Below are 19,035 nucleotides of genomic sequence, written 5' to 3' on the forward strand. Positions count from 1 at the left end.
CGCAGAACACACAGGGGGAGGTGTTTGCTTGAGGCGTTGCTGTGCGCCATACTTCATAACCTCTGAGAGGGTTGAGCATATTCATTGCCTTACATGGGAGATCACATCGTGGCAGATGTATTAAACGTTAGTTTAACTATGGGGCTGTACGTGACCCAAGCCATATGTTATCGGCCTCTACTTCATACTTCTAGTCTTGAGTACTACTGCGAAACGTTGTTTAGCAACGCTAACTTACATGCATGCGTGGTGTTCGCTCGTGGCACAAATAAAGTAATCATTGAAACGCCGGGCGAAATAAGAGTGTTAATTATCGTTTTATTACGATAGCAATTTAGGGATACTCCAGGTAAATTTTCGCCGTCGCCATGATGTTCTGTATAGAGTCCATGTGCGATGAGAACATATCCCCGCGGCGCCTATGCTAAGGTGTTATGGAAAGCAGGAGAGGGTGAGCCAAGAAGAATGTGGTGGCTTGATGCGCGCCGTCTTCCTGCTCGCAGAAGAGGTGGAAGAGGGGGGGGGGGGCGAAAGGGAGGCAGGTGAGCGAGCCAGCCCGGCCGTTGTTGCGCGGCCGCTCGCGCCCCATTTTATTGCGATAGCAATTATATGGACACTTCAACGGGATTTTTGCCGTCGGCGTCGTCGTCGCCGTCGCCGTCAGGTTCCGTATAGATTCCAAGGGCGATGAAATCGTCGCCGCGCGCCGTACGAGTAAAAGCGCGCGGGGGACGCGCGCTATCACGGAGAGCCAACGCACGGCGGAAAGCAAACGCGATTGTCGCCCAAAAGGCCGTGGGGGTATGGGGGGGAGGGAGGCGGGGCGACGCTGTGCTACGGCACCAAATGCTTATCTTGCAACCCAGCGAAAGGAGAACTGGCAACGCAATCTCCCACGCGAAAGCAAAAAAAAAAAGTTGTCACAGTTTCGCCCTAAGGGCGAAGCAATGAATGCGATAGCAACACAGCAATGTCATACGAAGTAAGGTGAGCAGCTTTGGTAGCAATATGAATTGTAGTAAACATGAGCTGATAAGTAAGCAGGTGTGCTGCGGCGTAAGTAGACCGACATGAAGAGAGACTCGATGACCACGAGAAGGCGCGTGTGAAACGTTGGTGTTGATGAGAAGCGCCTCCCGTGGGCAGCGCGTGCGAAGGGACACACCTGTAGCGCTGCACTGCCGATCCGGGCAGCATTGCATGTGTAGCGTGCGTTAGAAAATGTGGCCCGACTATTACTAACTGAATGAACAAGCGTGGTGTGAGCGCGCACAAACAGACATGAATAGATCACACTGAATGACTGCAGACAACGACTGTCAAAACGCTGGCAGCAAGCATACGCCGCAGCGGCGGAAGGTACGTGCGGTCTATCGCTTCAACGGAAACTGAGCGGCGAATGCACGGCGCATAAAGGTCAGAGCCGTGTGGAGATAAGAGACGGTGCGGACGAGGGACGAGCGCGGTTGTTGGCGGAGTAGAAGTGCCCCCCCCCCCCCCCCCCCGCTCTTTCCGGCGCTGGCTTCCCGCTTCCTTGCTTGCGCTTGGGAGATTGAGTGCGTTCGCTCTCCGTGATAGCCGCCCTCGCCGCTGCGGCGTATATATGCGCTTGCTGCCAGCGTTGTGACAGTCGTTGTCTGCAGTCATTCAGTGTGATCTATTCATGTTTGTTTGTGCGCGCTCACACCACGCTTGTTCAATCAGTTAGTAATAGTCGGGCCACATTTTCCAACGCACGCTACACATACAATGCTGCCCGGGTCGGCAGCGCAGCGCTACAAAATTGCACCGAAAAAAAAAACGCATTGCTGGCGGTAAAAAAAGAGTTAAGTTTAAATCACGGAACAACTTGCCAAGGAGTACGTATTCCTCCTATCTGGTTCATTCAAAGTTCGTGCATTTCTCCGGGAACTTACCATCCTTATGGGTGAGCATGACGCAGATTTTTATCTCGGCACTCACGCATGTGCACAAGAGTCAGGCAAACACGGCGTATCTCTCGCGTGTCGGCGCGTTTGACAAAACGCAAATACGCGAGCTTAACACACAGCTCGCTGTCTGGGACAGTGTGACACAATCAAGAATGCTTCCAGAGTTGTCCTTCCTTTCCCATGAGAAACACATCGTCGCGACGGCGACGACGACGGCGACGGCAGAAATCCGGTAGAAGTGTCCATATAATTGCTATCGCAATAAAAAGCGGGGAGGCAGCGCGGGAGGGACGGGGGGAGCAGCTTCTACTCTGCCAACAAATACGCTTGCACTGGCTGCACCGTCTCTTTATCTCCACCACGGCCGGGCTCGACTGGCGCGCGCACTCGCTTCTTAAGAAGCGAGCGCGCGCGCCAGTCGAGCCCGGCCGTGTCTCCACACGGCTCTGACCTTTATGCGCTGTCCATTCGCCGCTCAGTTTCCGTTGAAGCGATAGACCGCACGATTCTTCGCCCGCTGCAGCGGCCGCGCCAGCGTTTTGACAGTCGTCTGCGGTCATTCAGTGGGATCTATTCTTGTTTGCTTGTGCGCGATGACACCACGCTTGTCAATTCAGTTAGAAAGAGAATGTGTCCAAGTTTATGCGGCCGATAAAACTACTCTACTATCCCTACTCCGAATAGCTCTCTACCAATTTGCTATCGCAATTGATGCTTCGCCTTTCGGGCGAAACTGCGACATTTTTTGAAGTAATCTGTGGCGGGCACAAAGTTTACGTGAGCCGAAATGGCTTGTGTCTTCGTGTACGCTGTGTTCTCGAGCCCCTAACATTGGAGGTTGCGTAATCTCAAATTTCCGACGCGTTGAAGCTATAGAGCCTAGCACTAAGCGTTCGTTCGCCGCTGCTGCCGCTCCTCATCAGCCAGCGTTTTGACGGCGAATGTCCGGGTTGATCGAGGGAAATCTGTTCATGTTCATGCGCGCGCGACACCATGCTTGTCAATTTAGTTGGTAAGCGAATGCTTATAGAGCAATATATACTGGTGATAAAGCTTCCGACCTTATTTCATATAGCGTATGATAATTTGTTATCGCAATCATGGCTTTCCCATTCTGGCGAAACTGGATTTTTAAGCGAAGCTTTATAGGCTCACAAGTTTCGGCTGCGGTGGTAGGGGTGGTATCACGCTGAAAAGTGGGCCGAACCTGATCATAGTGCAGAAAGGGTCGAAGCTCAATGGCATATACCAGGGACAAAAGACAGAGAGTGAGAGAGAAAGACAGAATAAAGGAAGAAAGAGAGAAAGGAAGAAAAAGTGAGAAAGAAAGAGAGAGAGATAAAGAGAGAGAGAGAAAGAAAGAAAACCACCTCCCCTTCCCCTGTCGCGAAAATGAGGGTGAGCGAACGTTGTCGTGTGTGTACTTGACCTACTACTTTCCCTTCCCTTTCCTGCTACTCTTCGTTTGCTTTCCTTCTACTTGTTTGCCTTTCGTGCAACTTTTCCTTCCGTTGCGTTGTACGTTCCCTTCCCTCGATGCATACATTTAATAAACGCTTATGTTTTATTACCGTGACATGTCGTGAACTTTACGTTACCCTGACGAAGGTCAGATAAGTACACGATAAGCTTCGCTTACCCCATTTTCTCGACAGAGGAAGGGCTGGTGAATTTTGTTTTTCTCGTTTCATTGCTCGTCATCCAAATGTTCAAAAGCGAGGCCTTTTTTTGCGCCAGAGTAGCTATCTGGGTCAGTTGGACCTTGCCGGGTTTCGTGCCGTGAATGCTGCGGCCTGGCTGTCCTCTTGCCGAATAGGCCAACCAATTACAGAAGAGTGACGCTGTGACTCCGCGCGGACTTCGTGGCAATGGCTCTAGATGGCGCAGCGCGTCCACAAAGAAGCGCGAAAGAGGAGCCCGGTTGCCGCGTGACGCGTTTCTCAGCGCCCACGTGCACCGGCGCGCCATGCATTTCGGAGACCACGCGCAGGCTTCACGGCGGCGGTCCTAGATGGTGCCAAGTGTTCTTTTGGAAGTACGGAAGAGGAGTCCCGCTGCAGCATATGCCTTATAGATAACTCTTTTAGACGGTGGTGATAAGTTGTGTCGCTATATTGATTCAATGCAAGCGCATTACCGTCGACGGTAATCGTGAGATGGGTTCTGCCGCAATTTTTTATAAGCGAGTTACCCACACTTTACCGTTTCGGCTGTTTGATTCTAGCCTCTTTCGTAAGCCAGTCCTGGAAATATTGCAGTCTAACGATGTAGGCTCATCCCGAAGGTCGTGCAGTGAATATTCGAGTAATGCGACGCTCCTCATACTTCCCTCACCTGAGGGGTGATGTTATAGAGCGGCGTCCGCAGTGTCCCTGCCTCATAATCATCATCATCATCATCATCATCATCATCATCAGCCTATATTTATGTCCACTGCAGGACGAAGGCCTCTCACTACGATCTCCAATTACCCCTGTCTTGCGCTAGCTAATTCCAAATTGCGCCTGCAAATTTCCTAACTTCATCACCCCACCTAATTTTCTGCCGCCCTCGGCTGCGCTTCCCTTCTGTTGGTATCCATTCTGTAAGTCTAATGGACTACCGGTTATCCGTCCTACGCATTACGTCGCCTTCCCAGCTCCATTTTGTTTTCTCCTAGTGTCAATTAGAACATCGGCTATCCCAGTTTTCTCTCTGATCTCTTCCCGTCTCTTAACGTCAGGCCTAACATTTTTCGTTCCATCGCTCTTTGTGCGGTCCTTAACCTGTTCTCTAGCTCTTTTGTTAGCCTCCAAGTTTCTTCCTCATATGTTAGCGCCGGTAGAATGCAATGATTGTACACTTTCCTTTTCAACGACAGTAGGTAAGCTCCCAGTCAGGATTTGGCAATGTCTGCCGTATGCACTCCAACCCATTTTTATTCTTATATAAATTTTCTTCTCATGATTAAGGTCCCCCTGTGAGTAATTGACCTAGATAAACGTACTCCTTATAGACCCTAGACGCTGACTGGTGATTCTGAAGTCTTGTTCCCTTGCCAGGCTATTGAACATTATCTTGTCTTCTCCATATTAATCTTCAACCCCACTCTTACACTTTCTAAGTTAAGGTCCTCAATCATTTGTTGTAATTCGCCCCAATTGTTTCTGAACAGGACAATGTCATCTACAAACCGAACGTTTTTGAGATATTCGCCGCCCCATAATCGCCCTCAACTTGCTCAGGGCCTTTAACAGCGCGAACTTGGACAAAGGACGGCGAAAGAGAAAGTCGTAGATAAGCGCTGTCTTCCAACTGATTTTTTATTCCAGAAAAACATATACACGGGGTGCACATGCGCGATTTTACACCAGCGCTGGCTCATATCTATGACAGAACAAATCTACGCATCAGTGCCCGACACCAAGGTGTAAAATCTCGCATATGCACCCCGTATATACGTTTGTGTTTTCTGGAATTAAAATTCAGTAGGAAGTCGGCGCTTGTCTACGTCTGTCTCTTTCACCATCCTTTGTCCAAGTTCGCGCTGTTAAACGTCATGGATCAACACCAACTAGCCCGGTCGCATACCTTACTGCTCAGGAAAACATTAGCGAATTTTAGCAGAGCATTCACGGTGTGCTCCGCTCAGACCGATGCATACCAACAATTTGCACACGTGCTTATAGAGGGAACGCTAATGCGCGTGCGCACCACGCTCAGGACAACAGCGGCACGTAGAACGCATCCGTCGCTCCACTATAAAACTTGTGCCCACTTGGCTTCCTGGACGTTTTAAAGTTAGGCCAACTAGGCTGCAAAACGCGGTTATCAGAAATGGGAAATCTACACAGCTCCCTGCAGCGACTCTCTGCTAAAACTATTGTCTTTGATCGACGTCATATAGAGGTTGAATCGCCTAACTTTTTTGGATAGGTACAAGAATAGTGTGCTCACTGGAACTACATCGTGAGTCAACATCACTGGGCAGCGCCCGCTTGATGCCAATGCGCTGTTCCCTTGTTGCAGGACAAGCCCCTGAAGACGGCTGTCGTGTCCAGGCAGCGAGAGCATCGAAAATCGTCCAGGCGACGCTCCCGCGTTAGATTGGCCAACGGGGCTGTGGTGAGGCAGTCCAGTCAGCACCAAGGGACGGAAAGAACATCGGGGAAGCGTGCCAAGCGTACGGCAGCCACTCGACGTTCTACTCGACGCTCCGCGAGGGAGGCCAGGCTACTGGCCTCCAACGGAGTCAGGTTGCACAGAAAGCGGCAACACCCGGCCAACGCGCCGTCTGCCGGCGCAGCAGCGCATCGTATCGCGAACTTGAGGGCGGACACCGACAAGAGGCGCAGTGTGGCCAGCTCACACGAGGTGTCGGTAACTTCCGCTGGTAGTCGAAGAAATGCTTCGGGAACGACACGTGCTCTTACAAGCAAGAATGCGACGCGAAGAGCCGTAACGGCCGGTGCCAATCGCAACACAACAGACCGTTCGAAAGAAAAGGCTTCCGCCGCTGCGGCTGGCTCACACGAGGTGTCGGTGATTTCCGCTGGTAGTCGTGTGAACGAGTTGGCAAGGACAAGGGTTCCTGCAAGCCAGGACACGACGCGAAGCGCCAGCACGCCAGATGCCAACCGAAGAATAGCGGGCAGTTCGAAGGCTTCCCGTGCTGCAGTCAAATCAGACGAAGTGTCGGCGAATACCGCGGGTAGTCGCGTGAACGCGTCGGAAAGGATACCGGTTGCTACAAGTGAGGATACAAAGCGGAACGCCGGCGCGCCAGATGCCAACCAAAGCATGACGGGCAGTTCGAAAGCTTCCCGTGCTGTGGTCAGGTCTGACAAGGTGTCGGATATTACTTCTGGTGGCCACGTGAGCTCGTCGGCAAGGACACGGGTTGCCACAAGCGAGAATGTGATGTGGAGCGCCGACACGGCAGTTGCTAACCGACGCACGACGGGCACTTCCAAGGCTTCCGCCGCTGTTGTCAAATCAGACGAGGTGCCGGCGATTTCCTATAGTAGCCGTGTGAACGCGTCGGCAAGGACACGCGATGTTCCACGTGAAAATGCGAAGCTTAGTGCCGGCACGGCAGATGCAAGCGCTTTGAAGGAGAAGGCTTCTCATAGGAGCCTTGGCGGGACAAGCATTTCTGCAGCGAGTGGCGACGGACGTGCCGTCAGGACCGAGAACGAGTTCTCCCGAGGTGGCGCCCCGGCTAGCTTGAGTGTTCATGCTCAATAGTGTGGCCTTGCATGATACGCGAGATAACACTCGTGAATATTAAAGTGCCATATACTGCTTCAGTTCTTTTCTGTCCAGAATAAGAATTACTTTGCCGAGATTCCGATATCGTGGTGTCTGTTAGCATGATTCTTATACGTTTATTTAAAAATTGTATACAATTCTATGCGCTATCCAGCAAATAGGTGGCGGTATGGATGACAAGCTTTAGGAGGCCGTCGCTAGAGCGCTTAGTCGTCAGACCTGAGAACGGACTCGACCGATGGTACTAGAACCACCTCAGTTTCCTAGATCTCTATACTCTCCAATCGAAGAGCTAGTTCCGAGTGGCGGTCGCGGGAACTAGCCATGCTGCTGTCGACGCTTTCTTGCGCGCTGTCTTAGGGATGCAGCTGTGCGCTTTTACCTTACGCGCTGCCTCCTCAGTAACGCGCGATAACAGTATACTTCGTAAATGAGAGCATTGAGTGTTACTGCATGTGGGCGCTCATAATGGGGCTCAGGAACGTTCACTGAGGACGCATGCTTTTATTGCGATAGCAATTATATGGACACTCCAAGCGCATTTCCGCCGTTGGCGTCGCCGTGGGGCTTCGCATATATTTATGGTATACTTATGCTATATGCTTATTCCTGCCATATATGCGGAGTATATTGCTATACTATTCAATAACTAAAGCTGTTCACACCAGGCCTTACGTTCTTGCATAAATTATTCCTCAATTTTGAGAACGGCAGCCGCTAAATAAATTTCATGAAACATAACATTCACAGCGCATGCCTTTTATCTTAAATATTTTCAGACTATTATTAAAAATGAACAATATCAGTGCTCAAACCTGAAAGTGATGTAATGTTACTGGCGCGGTTTTTTACGGCCAGCGTAGCAACGCCGTTGCGATGTTATTACAGGCCCTACACGGCGTATTAAAGCTTATAGGAGTGCTGGAAATTTTGGCGCACCCGCGTATGTCCAGTCCGCGTTATTCGGACCCACGCACGAGGAGTTTAACTGCAACTCTAAACCTTACTATCGCAGTCAGTGCTGCGCCACTGGTATCATATCGATCTTAGGATCGACGCATCACTGGTGCTACCAGTACCGATATAAATGGGAGCACCGGTACCAGATCTATTTTTGGGATAGGCGTACTGGTACCAATACCACTGGGAGCACCGTACTACGGGTATCAGATCTTTGGGATAGGCGCAACGGTACCGATATCACAAGGAGCACCTTACAAGCGGTACTAGATGGATCTTCGGAATCCGCGCACCAAAGGTACCATCGGTACCAATACCACCGGGAACACTGATACCGGATTCATCTTTGCGATCATAGGCGCACATTTCCAGACGGCACATCCGTTGGAATCGGCCCACGAAAGAGGCTGAAACCCACACTTTCCATTGCGTCGCCACAAGGGCCTCTGGAGCTCCCTTGCCCACAATAGCCCCTAGACTGCTACGGCTGCAATTATCCGTGAGCTCTCCGCAAAAGCAATGCTGAAGCTGCAGCGCTTATCTTTGTACTAACGCCCAGCTGTACAGAGGTGAGGTAGATGGAATGGTAGAGATGAGGTAGAGAGACACAGACAGACAAATAACTTTATTGGTGGTCCTGAGGAACCGCTTTAGGGTACTTCCCTTTTCAGGGAGTCCCCGTAGCCGTCGCTGGCCGCACCCACGTCGGGGTCGGAAGGTAGAGAGAGAAGACAGACCCGGTATAGCGGACGCAATCACGAAACTTGCCACTCTTCGCTCGCTGCAGATTCCTGTTTTGGGGGCAGAAAAGTTGGGTAATATTCAGCACAGTAACAGCCTCTCATGGAGGGCTCCTCAACCGCGCTGCACAGGGGAATGGACAGCTTGTATGCATCGAGGGAGCGCGACAGAGGGCAAAGGTGATATAAGAAAGCAATGAAACGCTTCTACTTGACACGGCAGCAGTTTCGGACAAACTGGATAAATTTAAATTCAAGTCTTTCTTCAAAGGTAATTTTCTTCTGGGGTATTCCGACTTCAAGAGAGGTCCAACTCATGTAACCCTGCACTGTGTCATTTGTGGTTTTATCGTGGGCTCTCAAAGCCAACCGGCCTACCGATCTTTGGTTAACTTTCAACCCCGACAAGGTATCCGATTTTAAGCGCAGAATGCCAATGGTTCTATCCATTTTCTGTTGTCACCGGACCCTGTGTAATCTGATTGTATCGCAAGCAGAATTGTGTAGTACTTTCTGTAGCACGCGGGCACCAACAATTGCGCTGGAACCTTCGGCGAGTCCGACGCTTGACCCGCACATTTTGGACGATCGTCGACAGTAAATCGGTGTGCTTCGAGCCTCACTTGCTTCTGTGGGCACAGGGTCACCCAATAAAATGTTAGTTTCGCAATGCACAGTATTGCTATACTATGTTATTCACCGTTACTACAACGTGACAATATTCAACTTCACTGCTGGTGTAAGTTTTCCGCAGGCGCGTTCTTCTTTCTGGAGTTTTACGTGCCAAAACCAGTTCTGATAATGGGGCACGCCGTAGTGGAGGGCTCCGGATTAATTTTGACCACGTGGGGTTCTTTAACGCGCACTACAACGCAAGCACACGGGCGTTTTTGCATTTCGCCTCCATCGAATTGCGGCCGCCGGGGCCGGGATTCGATCCCGCGATCTCGTGCTCAGCAGCGCAACGCCTTAGAAGACTAAGCCACCGCGGCGGATCCGCAGTGGCGTAATCGTGTGCTTACGATTACGCCGCTCCCGAAAGTTAACACCAGCCGCGAAGAATTGCAATGTTAGCAGTAAGTTTGTCTGGGACAGCTCTCCGCCACCAGGCGGCGGCATCACTTCGAACAATCTGATTCTGATTTTGATTAGAACAACGAAAATTCCCGTTGGATGGCGTGAAAGCAAGATGAATCTCATCTACAAAGGCAAAGGAGATAAGGATAAGACGAGCTCGTACAGGCCAGTTACAGTAATGTCGGTGATATATAGAATGGCAATGCAAGCCATAAAATTAGAACTGTCGAAGTGGGTGGAGAAAAACGATGTATTGGGGGAACTACAGAATGGGTTCAGGCCAGGCAGACGCTTAGAAGACAATATGTTTGTACTAACTCAGTGCATAGAGATTTCAGTAGCTCAGAAAAGACCTTTATGGATAGCATTTCTAGATATTAAAGAAGCTTATGACAACGTAGACAGGTAATTGTTATGGGATACTCTTCAGCACGAAGGCATAGATTACGATTTCGTGGTGCTGCTGAGGGAGATATATAGAGACAACCGAGTACAAGTGGCATGGGAAGGCCGAAAAGGAAATGAAATGGTGGGAATTCACCAAGGATTGAAGCAAGGATGCCCTCTGTCACCATTGTTGTTCACGCTTTACGTTAAGGGTATAGAAAGACGACTGGAAAACAGAGAATTAGGTTTTGATTTATCCTACATGCATAATGGACAAATGGTGCAACAGAGGGTCCCTGGACTGATGTACGCAGACGACATTGTGCTACTAGCGGTCAATAAAAAGATTTACAGATATTTGCGAATATCTGTGGGAATGTAGCGACAAATCTAGGCCTTAAGTTTAGCACAGAGAAATAAGGAATTATGATCTTTAATGAAGAGACGAGTAACTTCGTGGTGTCAATTCAACAGCACGTAATACCCATAGTGAAGCAATATAAGTATCTCGGCGTACACATAAACGAAGGAAAGAATTACTCAAGCAACCACCAAGATAGCCTGAAAATAAAGGGGAAGCGGAATGCAGCAATAATTAAACACAGAGCACTGTGGGACCACAATAAGTATGAGGTGGTGCGTGGAGTCTGGAAAGGAGTAATGGTGCCAGTGCTAACATTCGCAAATGCCATTATATGCTTAAAAATCGGATATCTTGTCGGCTTTGGAAGTTTGGAAGTTAACCAAAGATCAGTAGGCCGGTTGGCTTTGGTAGCCCACGGTAATACCACAAATGAGGCAGTGCAGGGCGACATGGGTTGGACCTCTTTTGAAGTCAGAGAAGCACAGAGCAAAATTAGTTTTGAAGAAAGGCTCAGGAACATGGATGAAAATAAATGGGCGGCTAAAGTGCACAAGTATCTGTACATGAAAAGCGTGGACACAGAATGGAGGAAGAGGACAAGGAAGTTGGCAACCAAGTACAGGATAATCAAAACTGTAAATAGACAACCAGGAGTCATCAGAAAGAAAGTGAGAGAAATAGAGACAGTGAATTGGATGCAAAGAATGGAAACAAAAAGGACAATGGAGATTTACAAGAATGAGAAGAAAGAAATTAGAAGGGAAAATCTGTACGATTTTCTTTCATTACTTCGCAACAATAAACTCAGACTGGACCCTTCACCGTACCTTTCCCCAATGCCAGCAAGAAATACACTATTGACACGTATACATGTTTATCTTTCACCGGTGGCCGCTTTCCACCGGCTAACAAATGTTAAACGTTATCGCTCGGCGCAGGACGCGCCTGTATCGGAAGTTTCTAGAACGTTAATCGATGCTTCTTTTCATTGCCTGTTTTCACCGACGCTTATGTTATCTGATTGTGTGACCAACGCGAATTGTCTAGAACTTTCTGGAAGACACGCGGGCATCAGGGTTTAATCTAGAACCTTCGATGACTCAGGTATAAAAGCCGACGCGTCGCGCCGCTGATCAAATTTTCTACGATCGCCGACTGTGTTCACCGCTATCGTTGTGCTTTGAGTGTAGCTTGCTTTTGTGGGCACAGGTTCGCCCAATAAACAACCAGTTTCGTCATACACAGTTTTACGACTGTTTACTTCAGCGTCACTACTACGTGACATCTGGTGGAGGTGCAAGTGCGTTCATGCAGCGAACGCCCCCGCAAAGCCGTGATCCAAGCCCGAAACCGGAGGACAGCGCCAACGTCGCCAAGGAACAGCGAGCTAGCCGTAGGCAGCAAGGACTTCTGCCGGAGTACGGACTTCTTCCCGAGAAGACCACAGCGACCAAGAAGACAAAAGTCACGACCTCGGCAGCAGCTACCATGACAGCCCCTGCGCCAACATCTGCAATCGTGATGCAACAACCCAGGGAGCCGCCGACTTTCCGCGGATCGCCATGTGAAGACCTGAAGGCTGGCTGGAGGCATACGACCAGGTGGCTACGTTCAACAAGTGGGACTGCGACGACAAGCTGCGCCATGTTTACTTCTCGCTTGAAGACGGCGCCAGAACCTGGTTCGAGAATAGGGAGCGTGCACTAACAACCTGGGACCTGTTCCGAGCCGCATTCCTGGACACCTTCACGAGCGTCGTCCGTAAAGGAAGAGCTGCAGCCTTGTTGGAAGACCGTGTACAGCTCCCGAATGAGAGCATCGGTATGTACACTGAAGAAATGACTCGATTATTCCGGCACGCCGACCCCGCTATGCCAGAAGACAAGAAAGTTCGCTTGCTCATGCGGGGAGTTAAGCAGGAGCTATTCGCCGGACTGGTGCAGAATCCACCAACGACAGTCCAAGACTTTCTCTCGGAGGCTACGATGATCGAGAAAGCACTGGACATGCGCAACCGGCAATACAATCGCCGTTCGACGCCACAGTACGCCGAAGTCCAAGGATTACCACCATAGATGGTGATGATAGAATGATGGTGTCTCGTAGGTCGACTCCGACGACCTACGAGACACCATCAGGGCGATAGTACGCGAAGAGCTGCAGAAGTTGCTACCGTCGTCGCAGCCTCAAGTTGCTTCCATCGCCGATATCGTGCGGGAGGAAATCCAGCAATCGCTAGGATTTCCCGAATCGCCGCCATCCGAGCCGTAAGCGATGACCTACGCCGCCGTCGCCCGTCGTCAAGGCCCCCCTCCGCGCTCGCGCCAGGGCCCCGTAACGCCGCAGTTCCGACGTCCACCACCGCCGCCGCCAGCACGCCCGTCCGTCGTCCAGCGCAGCTACCCGAGAAAGACGGACATTTGGCGAGCCCCCGACCACCGCCCGCCCTGCTATCACTGCGGGGAAGCTGGTCATATCTACCGCCGATGCCCATACCGCGAGATGCGCCTACGAGGGTTCGCCGTCAACGCGCCGCGTCCAGTGCGGGGTGAACGACTGCGCGACATTGCCGACTACCTCGCCGGAGCCCAGTGGCAACCCCAACGACCCTCACGCTCGCCGTCACCAGGCCGCTACATCTCGCCGCATCGCCGTCAGTACACCGGTCCCACCCGGGGCCGATCTTCCAGCCCTTACCCGGGAAACTAAAGGCAGCAACCGATGGAGGTGCGGTTGCTGTACGACGCAATGCCGAAGATCCTCCGCCGCCGACGACGACGACGACGATTCGCGAATCATCACGACGAGATATCAGCACGCCGCCTAGCAAGAGCCTTGACAGCACTTCGCCGCCGCAAGAAGACCGGCCGACGCGACGTAGCAGCAGCGGAGCAAGCCGACGCAGCCGTGATCCGACGCCACGACTTAACCGTAATGCTAGACGACGGTCTACCGACTTAGACGTGCTCATCGATGGTCATAACGTCACCGCTCTCGTCGACACTGGCACCGACTATTCCGTCTTCAGTGGCGCGTTCGCCGCCAAGTTAAAGAAGGTGAAGACGGCCTGGCAAGGACCCGATATCCGGACAGCGGGAGGCCACCTAATAACGCCGGCTGGAATCTGCACAGCCCGAGTAACGGTAAACAACCGCACTTACCCGGCGAGCTTCGTAATCCTGCAGCACTGCTCCAGGGATGTCATCCTAGGCATGGACTTTCTAAACCAATACGGTGCAGTCATCGACTTAAGATGCAAGTCGATAACGCTTTCAACGCACAACGCGCTACCACCGGATACAAGCATAAGTTACCATGCCTTTAATGTGCTTGAAGAACAAGTCACCGTTCCGCCCCGCTCCAGCGTAATGATTTCCGTCGGTACCGAAGTGCCTGCAGACATGGAGGGCATCATCGAGGGCGATCATCACCTACTGCTCGACCTTGAAATTTACGTCGCTAGAGGCATAGCTGAGCTACGTGCAGGGAAAGCAAGGGTGATGCTCACGAACTTCAGCCCTGAATTCAAGCACATTAACAAAGGCACCACGGTCGCCCACATCGACGAAATAGTACAAGCGAGCCGTGCTTTCGCCTTCACGGATTCCAGTGCACCTGCAACGACGACTATAATACCTGAGCCAACTTTCGACGTCAATCAGAACCTTCCCAGGCATAAGAAAGAACAACTAAAAGCTCTGCACCTGCAATACAAGGACTGCTTCTCGTCGTGGTCAAAAGTTCGACAAACCCCTGTCGCCAAGCACCGCATCACCATCGACGAAAATGTCCGTCCACTCCGTCAGAGCCCGTACCGAGTTTCGGCGCGCGAACCTGAAGCCATAAGGCAACAAGTCGACGAAATGCTACGCGACGACATCATCCAGCCGTCCAAGAGTCCGTGGGCGTCCCCCGTGGTGTTAGTGAAGAAGAAGGATGGAACCCTACGTTTCTGCGTCGATTATCGTCGCCTCAACAAGATCACGAAGAAGGACGTATACCCCCTCCCACGGATTGACGACGCCTTGGATCGACTCTACAACGCAAACTATTTTTCGTCGATGGACCTCAAAACCGGCTACTGGCAAATCGAAGTCGACGAGAGGGACCGGGAGAAGACTGCGTTTATAACGCCAGACGGACTGTTCGAGTTCAAGGTCATGCCGTTTGGTTTTGCTCGGCACCTGCGACTTTCCAACGCGTCATGGATACAGTACTGGCAGGCTTGAAGTGGCAGACTTGCCTCGTCTATTTGGACGACGTCGTTGTGTTTGACTCAAGCTTCGAAGAACACCTGCGGCGCCTTGAAACAGTTCTTCAAGCAATCAAAACCTCCGGACTCACGTTAAAGCCAGAAAAGTGCCGCTTCGCATATGAGAAGCTCTTGTTCTTGGGCCACGTCATCAACAAGTCTGGAGTGCTCCCCGACCCTCAGAAAACTGCAGCCATCTCCAACTTTCCTCCACCCGCCGACAAGAAGGCAGTGCGTAGATTTCTTGGACTGTGCGCCTATTACAGGCGCTTCGTCAAGGACTTTTCGCGGATCGCTGAGCCACTGACGTACCTCACGAAGGCCGACGTCGAGTTCAAGTGGGAGACGCCACAAGTCGAAGCATTTGAAGAACTGAAGCGACGCCTGCAATCGCCGCCAATACATGCGCATTTCAACGAAAACGCCGATACCGAAGTCCACACCGACGCAAGCAGCGTAGGACTCGGCGCCGTTCTTGTGCAGAGGACTGACGGACTAGAACGGGTTGTAAGTTACGCTAGCCGGTCGCTATCGAAGGCGGAAGCAAATTATTCCACAACAGAAAAGGAGTGCCTCGCCATCATCTGGGCTACATCAAAGTTTCGTCCCTACCTCTATGGCAGGCCCTTTAAAGTTGTGAGCGACCACCACGCCTTGTGTTGGCTAGCTAACTTGAAGGATCCTTCAGGTCGCCTCGCACGATGGAGTCTAAGACTTCAAGCATTCGACATCACCGTCGTATACAAGTCCGGGCGAAAGCACTTTGACGCCGACTGCTTGTCTCGCGCCCCCGTCGAACCGCCGCCACAAGACGACCAGGATGACGACACTTTCTTGGGACCTATCAGTGCCGACGAATTCGCCGAACAACAGCGAGCCGACCCGGAACTAAGGAGCCTTGTAGACTACCTGGAAGGCAAGACCGTCATTGTGCCGAAGGTGTTCAGGCGAGGATTGGCGTCGTTTTTCTTGCAAAACGACATTCTCTTAAAGAAGAACTTCTCGCCTCTCCGAGCCAACTACCTCCTCGTGGTACCCGCAGCATTGCGTGCAGAGGTTCTGAAAGCTCTCCATGACGACCCAACGGCTGCACACCTCGGGTTTTCCCACACGCTCGCGAGGATACAAGAAAAATACTACTGGCCTCGCCTCCCTGCCGACGTCGCCCATTACGTAAGGACATGCCGAGACTGTCAGCGACGCAAAACACCGCCGACAAGGCCAGCCGGACTTCTACAGCCGATCGAGCCACCTCGCCGACCGTTCCAGCAGATCGGGATGGACTTATGGGGCCTTTTCCGACGTCGACGTCCGGGAATAAATCGATCGTCGTAGCTACGGATTACCTCACCCGCTACGCCGGAACAAAAGCCTTGCCCAAAGGCAGTGCCACCGAGGTAGCCCGATTCTTCGTTGAGAACATCCTCCTGCGTCACGGTGCCCCAGAAGTCCTCATCACCGACAGAGGTACGGCCTTCACGGCTGAACTAACTCAAGCCATCCTGCGCTACAGCCAGACAAGCCATCGCCGGACCACCGCCTACCACCCGAAGACGAATGGCCTCACCAAGCGCCTAAATAAGACCATCGCCGACATGCTGGCAATGTACGTCGACGTCGAACACAAGACGTGGGATGCCATCCTTCCGTACGTGGGATGCCATCCTGCCATCCTTCCAACCTTCGCATACAACACGGTCATGCAAGAAACGACGCACATGGCGCCGTTCAACCTGGTCTACGGAAGGAAACCGGCAACGACGCTTGACGCCATGCTACCGGATGTCTCCGACGAAGAAAATCTCGACGTTGCCACCTATTTGCAGCGTGCCGAAGAAGGTCGACAGCTCGCCCGCCTGCGCATCAAGAACCAGCAGAGAACCGACAGCCGACTCTACAATCTTCGACGACGCTACGTCGAGTACCAGCCCGGAGACCGTGTTTGGGTCTGGACTCCAGATACGCCGACGAGGACTTAGCGAGAAACTCTTACGTCGCTATTTCGGACCATATAAGATAATCCGACGTATTGGCGCACTGGACTATGAGGTCGTGCCGGACGGTATTTCGCAATCACAGCGGCGCCGCGCACGACCTGAAGTCATCCACGTGGTGCGTCTTAAGCCTTTCTACGCCCGCTGAGGAACTTAGGTCCTTTGTTGCTTTGTTATTTTTGTCCCTTTCTGTACGCGTGGTTTTGTTTTCGCTTTCGTGTTTGTAGCATCGGGACGATGCTTTTTAAGGGGAGGGTATTGACACGTATACATGTTTATCTTTCACCGGTGGCCGCTTTCCACCGGCTAACAAATGTTAAACGTTATCGCTCGGCGCAGGACGCGCCTGTATCGGAAGTTTCTAGAACGTTAATCGATGCTTCTTTTCATTGCCTGTTTTCACCGACGCTTATGTTATCTGATTGTGTGACCAACGCGAATTGTCTAGAACTTTCTGGAAGACTCGCGGGCATCAGGGTTTAATCTAGAACCTTCGATGACTCAGGTATAAAAGCCGACGCGTCGCGCCGCTGATCAAATTTTCTACGATCGCCGACTGTGTTCACCGCTATCGTTGTGCTTTGAGTGTAGCTTGCTTTTGTGGGCACAGGTTCGCCCAATAAAGAATCAGTTTCGTTATACACAGTTTTACGACTGTTTTCTTGAGCGTCACTACTACGTGACACTATTCTATCACAAAGATTTATTAACACCGCTTTTTGCACCAACCGATCTGTACAAATTTTCCTTTTTTCCACGCACCATAAATGACTGGAATTCATTAACCGTATCTAGCCTACCCCATTGAATCTAACATACGTTTGTGTTACAATCTTTCCATGATTCTATGTTGTATACTTATCTGTTATATTACTGTATTGCTATGTATCTATGTTATATTGTTACTATATTATCCTATTTTGCATAGATTTTGCCCTTGTATAATTGTGCCCTTCCTGCCTGGACCTAACCATCGTCTGCAGTATGTACATAATAAATAAATAAATAAATAACACAAAGAGTAGTGCCTTGCTGTTTGACGCTCGAGCCGGTTGCCTAAGGACCAAAACATACCGGAACAAATATTCGGAGCTAGATGAGGCATGTGTATGCTGCAGTAAAGATCCAGAGACCACTCAGCACATCCTAATGGAATGCGACGGGATCCACCCAGCGAGAACCGTAGGTAACGTGCAACTCCCAGAAGCGCTCGGGTTTAAAGTGGAAGGAAACATCAACAGATCAGCCGTAGAGATAAGCAAGAGGCGATTAGAGTACTGGTGGAAAAAAAGCAGGGAAATGATGGATACGACCTGATATCTTAAAATCAAGGGTAGCGGTACAAGGTAAATTTTTGAATAAAGAAAAAAGAAAAAGAATAATGAGAGGTATACTAGTTAAGGACCGCACAAAGAGCGATGGAACGAAAAATCTTAGGACTAACGTTAAGAGACAGGAAGAGAGCGGTGTGGATCAGAGAACAAACGGGGATAGCCGATATTCTAGTTGACATTAGGCGGAAGAAATGGAGCTGGGTAGGCCATGTAATGCGTAGGATGGATAACCGGTGGACCATTAGGGTTACAGAATGGATACCAAGAGAAGGGAAGCGCAGTCGAGTGCGGCAGAAAACCAGATGGGATGATGAAGTTAGGAAATTTGCAGGCGCAAGTTGGAATCGCTAGCGCAAGACAGGGGTAATTGGAGATCGCAGGGAGAGGCCTTCGTCCTCCAGGGGACATAAAATATATGCTGCTGCTGATGATGATGATACAAAATTCCTAGATAAAGCACATGTATAGCATACCTGATTAAACCAAGCAGGGTAGGTGACTATTTGTCGCCACCCCGTTTCAAAGGGGATGCCAATAAATCATCATCATCATCTGTGGTAAAGAGGGAGATAGCTTAGGTTTGAAGTTTATTTAAGAAAAATCGGCAGTCATGATTTTTAATGATAATCAGGGCAGCGAGCATCGGATACAGGAGGTTACGCTGGAAGTGGTGAATAAGTACAGATATCTTGGAGTGTGGATAAACAATGGGGCTGAGTACCTAACGGAACATGAAAAATATGTAA

The 19,035-nt window shown here is 50.8% G+C and overlaps 1 protein-coding gene across 1 annotated transcript in view; it reads left to right on the forward strand.

The window, feature by feature from the left end:
* LOC125940168 (uncharacterized) overlaps nt 1-7,250 on the forward strand; it is a 54,352-nt gene extending 47,102 nt beyond the window's left edge. Inside the window, exon 2 of the mRNA XM_049655945.1 lies at nt 5,940-7,250. Within this exon, the coding sequence (XP_049511902.1) occupies nt 5,940-7,157 (1,218 nt within the window). The 3' untranslated portion in view covers nt 7,158-7,250. The remainder of the gene's footprint in view (nt 1-5,939) is intronic.
* Nucleotides 7,251-19,035: the final 11,785 nt, after the last annotated feature.

Source organism: Dermacentor silvarum, chromosome 9 (assembly GCF_013339745.2).
Source record: "Dermacentor silvarum isolate Dsil-2018 chromosome 9, BIME_Dsil_1.4, whole genome shotgun sequence".
Classification (NCBI taxonomy): domain Eukaryota; kingdom Metazoa; phylum Arthropoda; class Arachnida; order Ixodida; family Ixodidae; genus Dermacentor; species Dermacentor silvarum.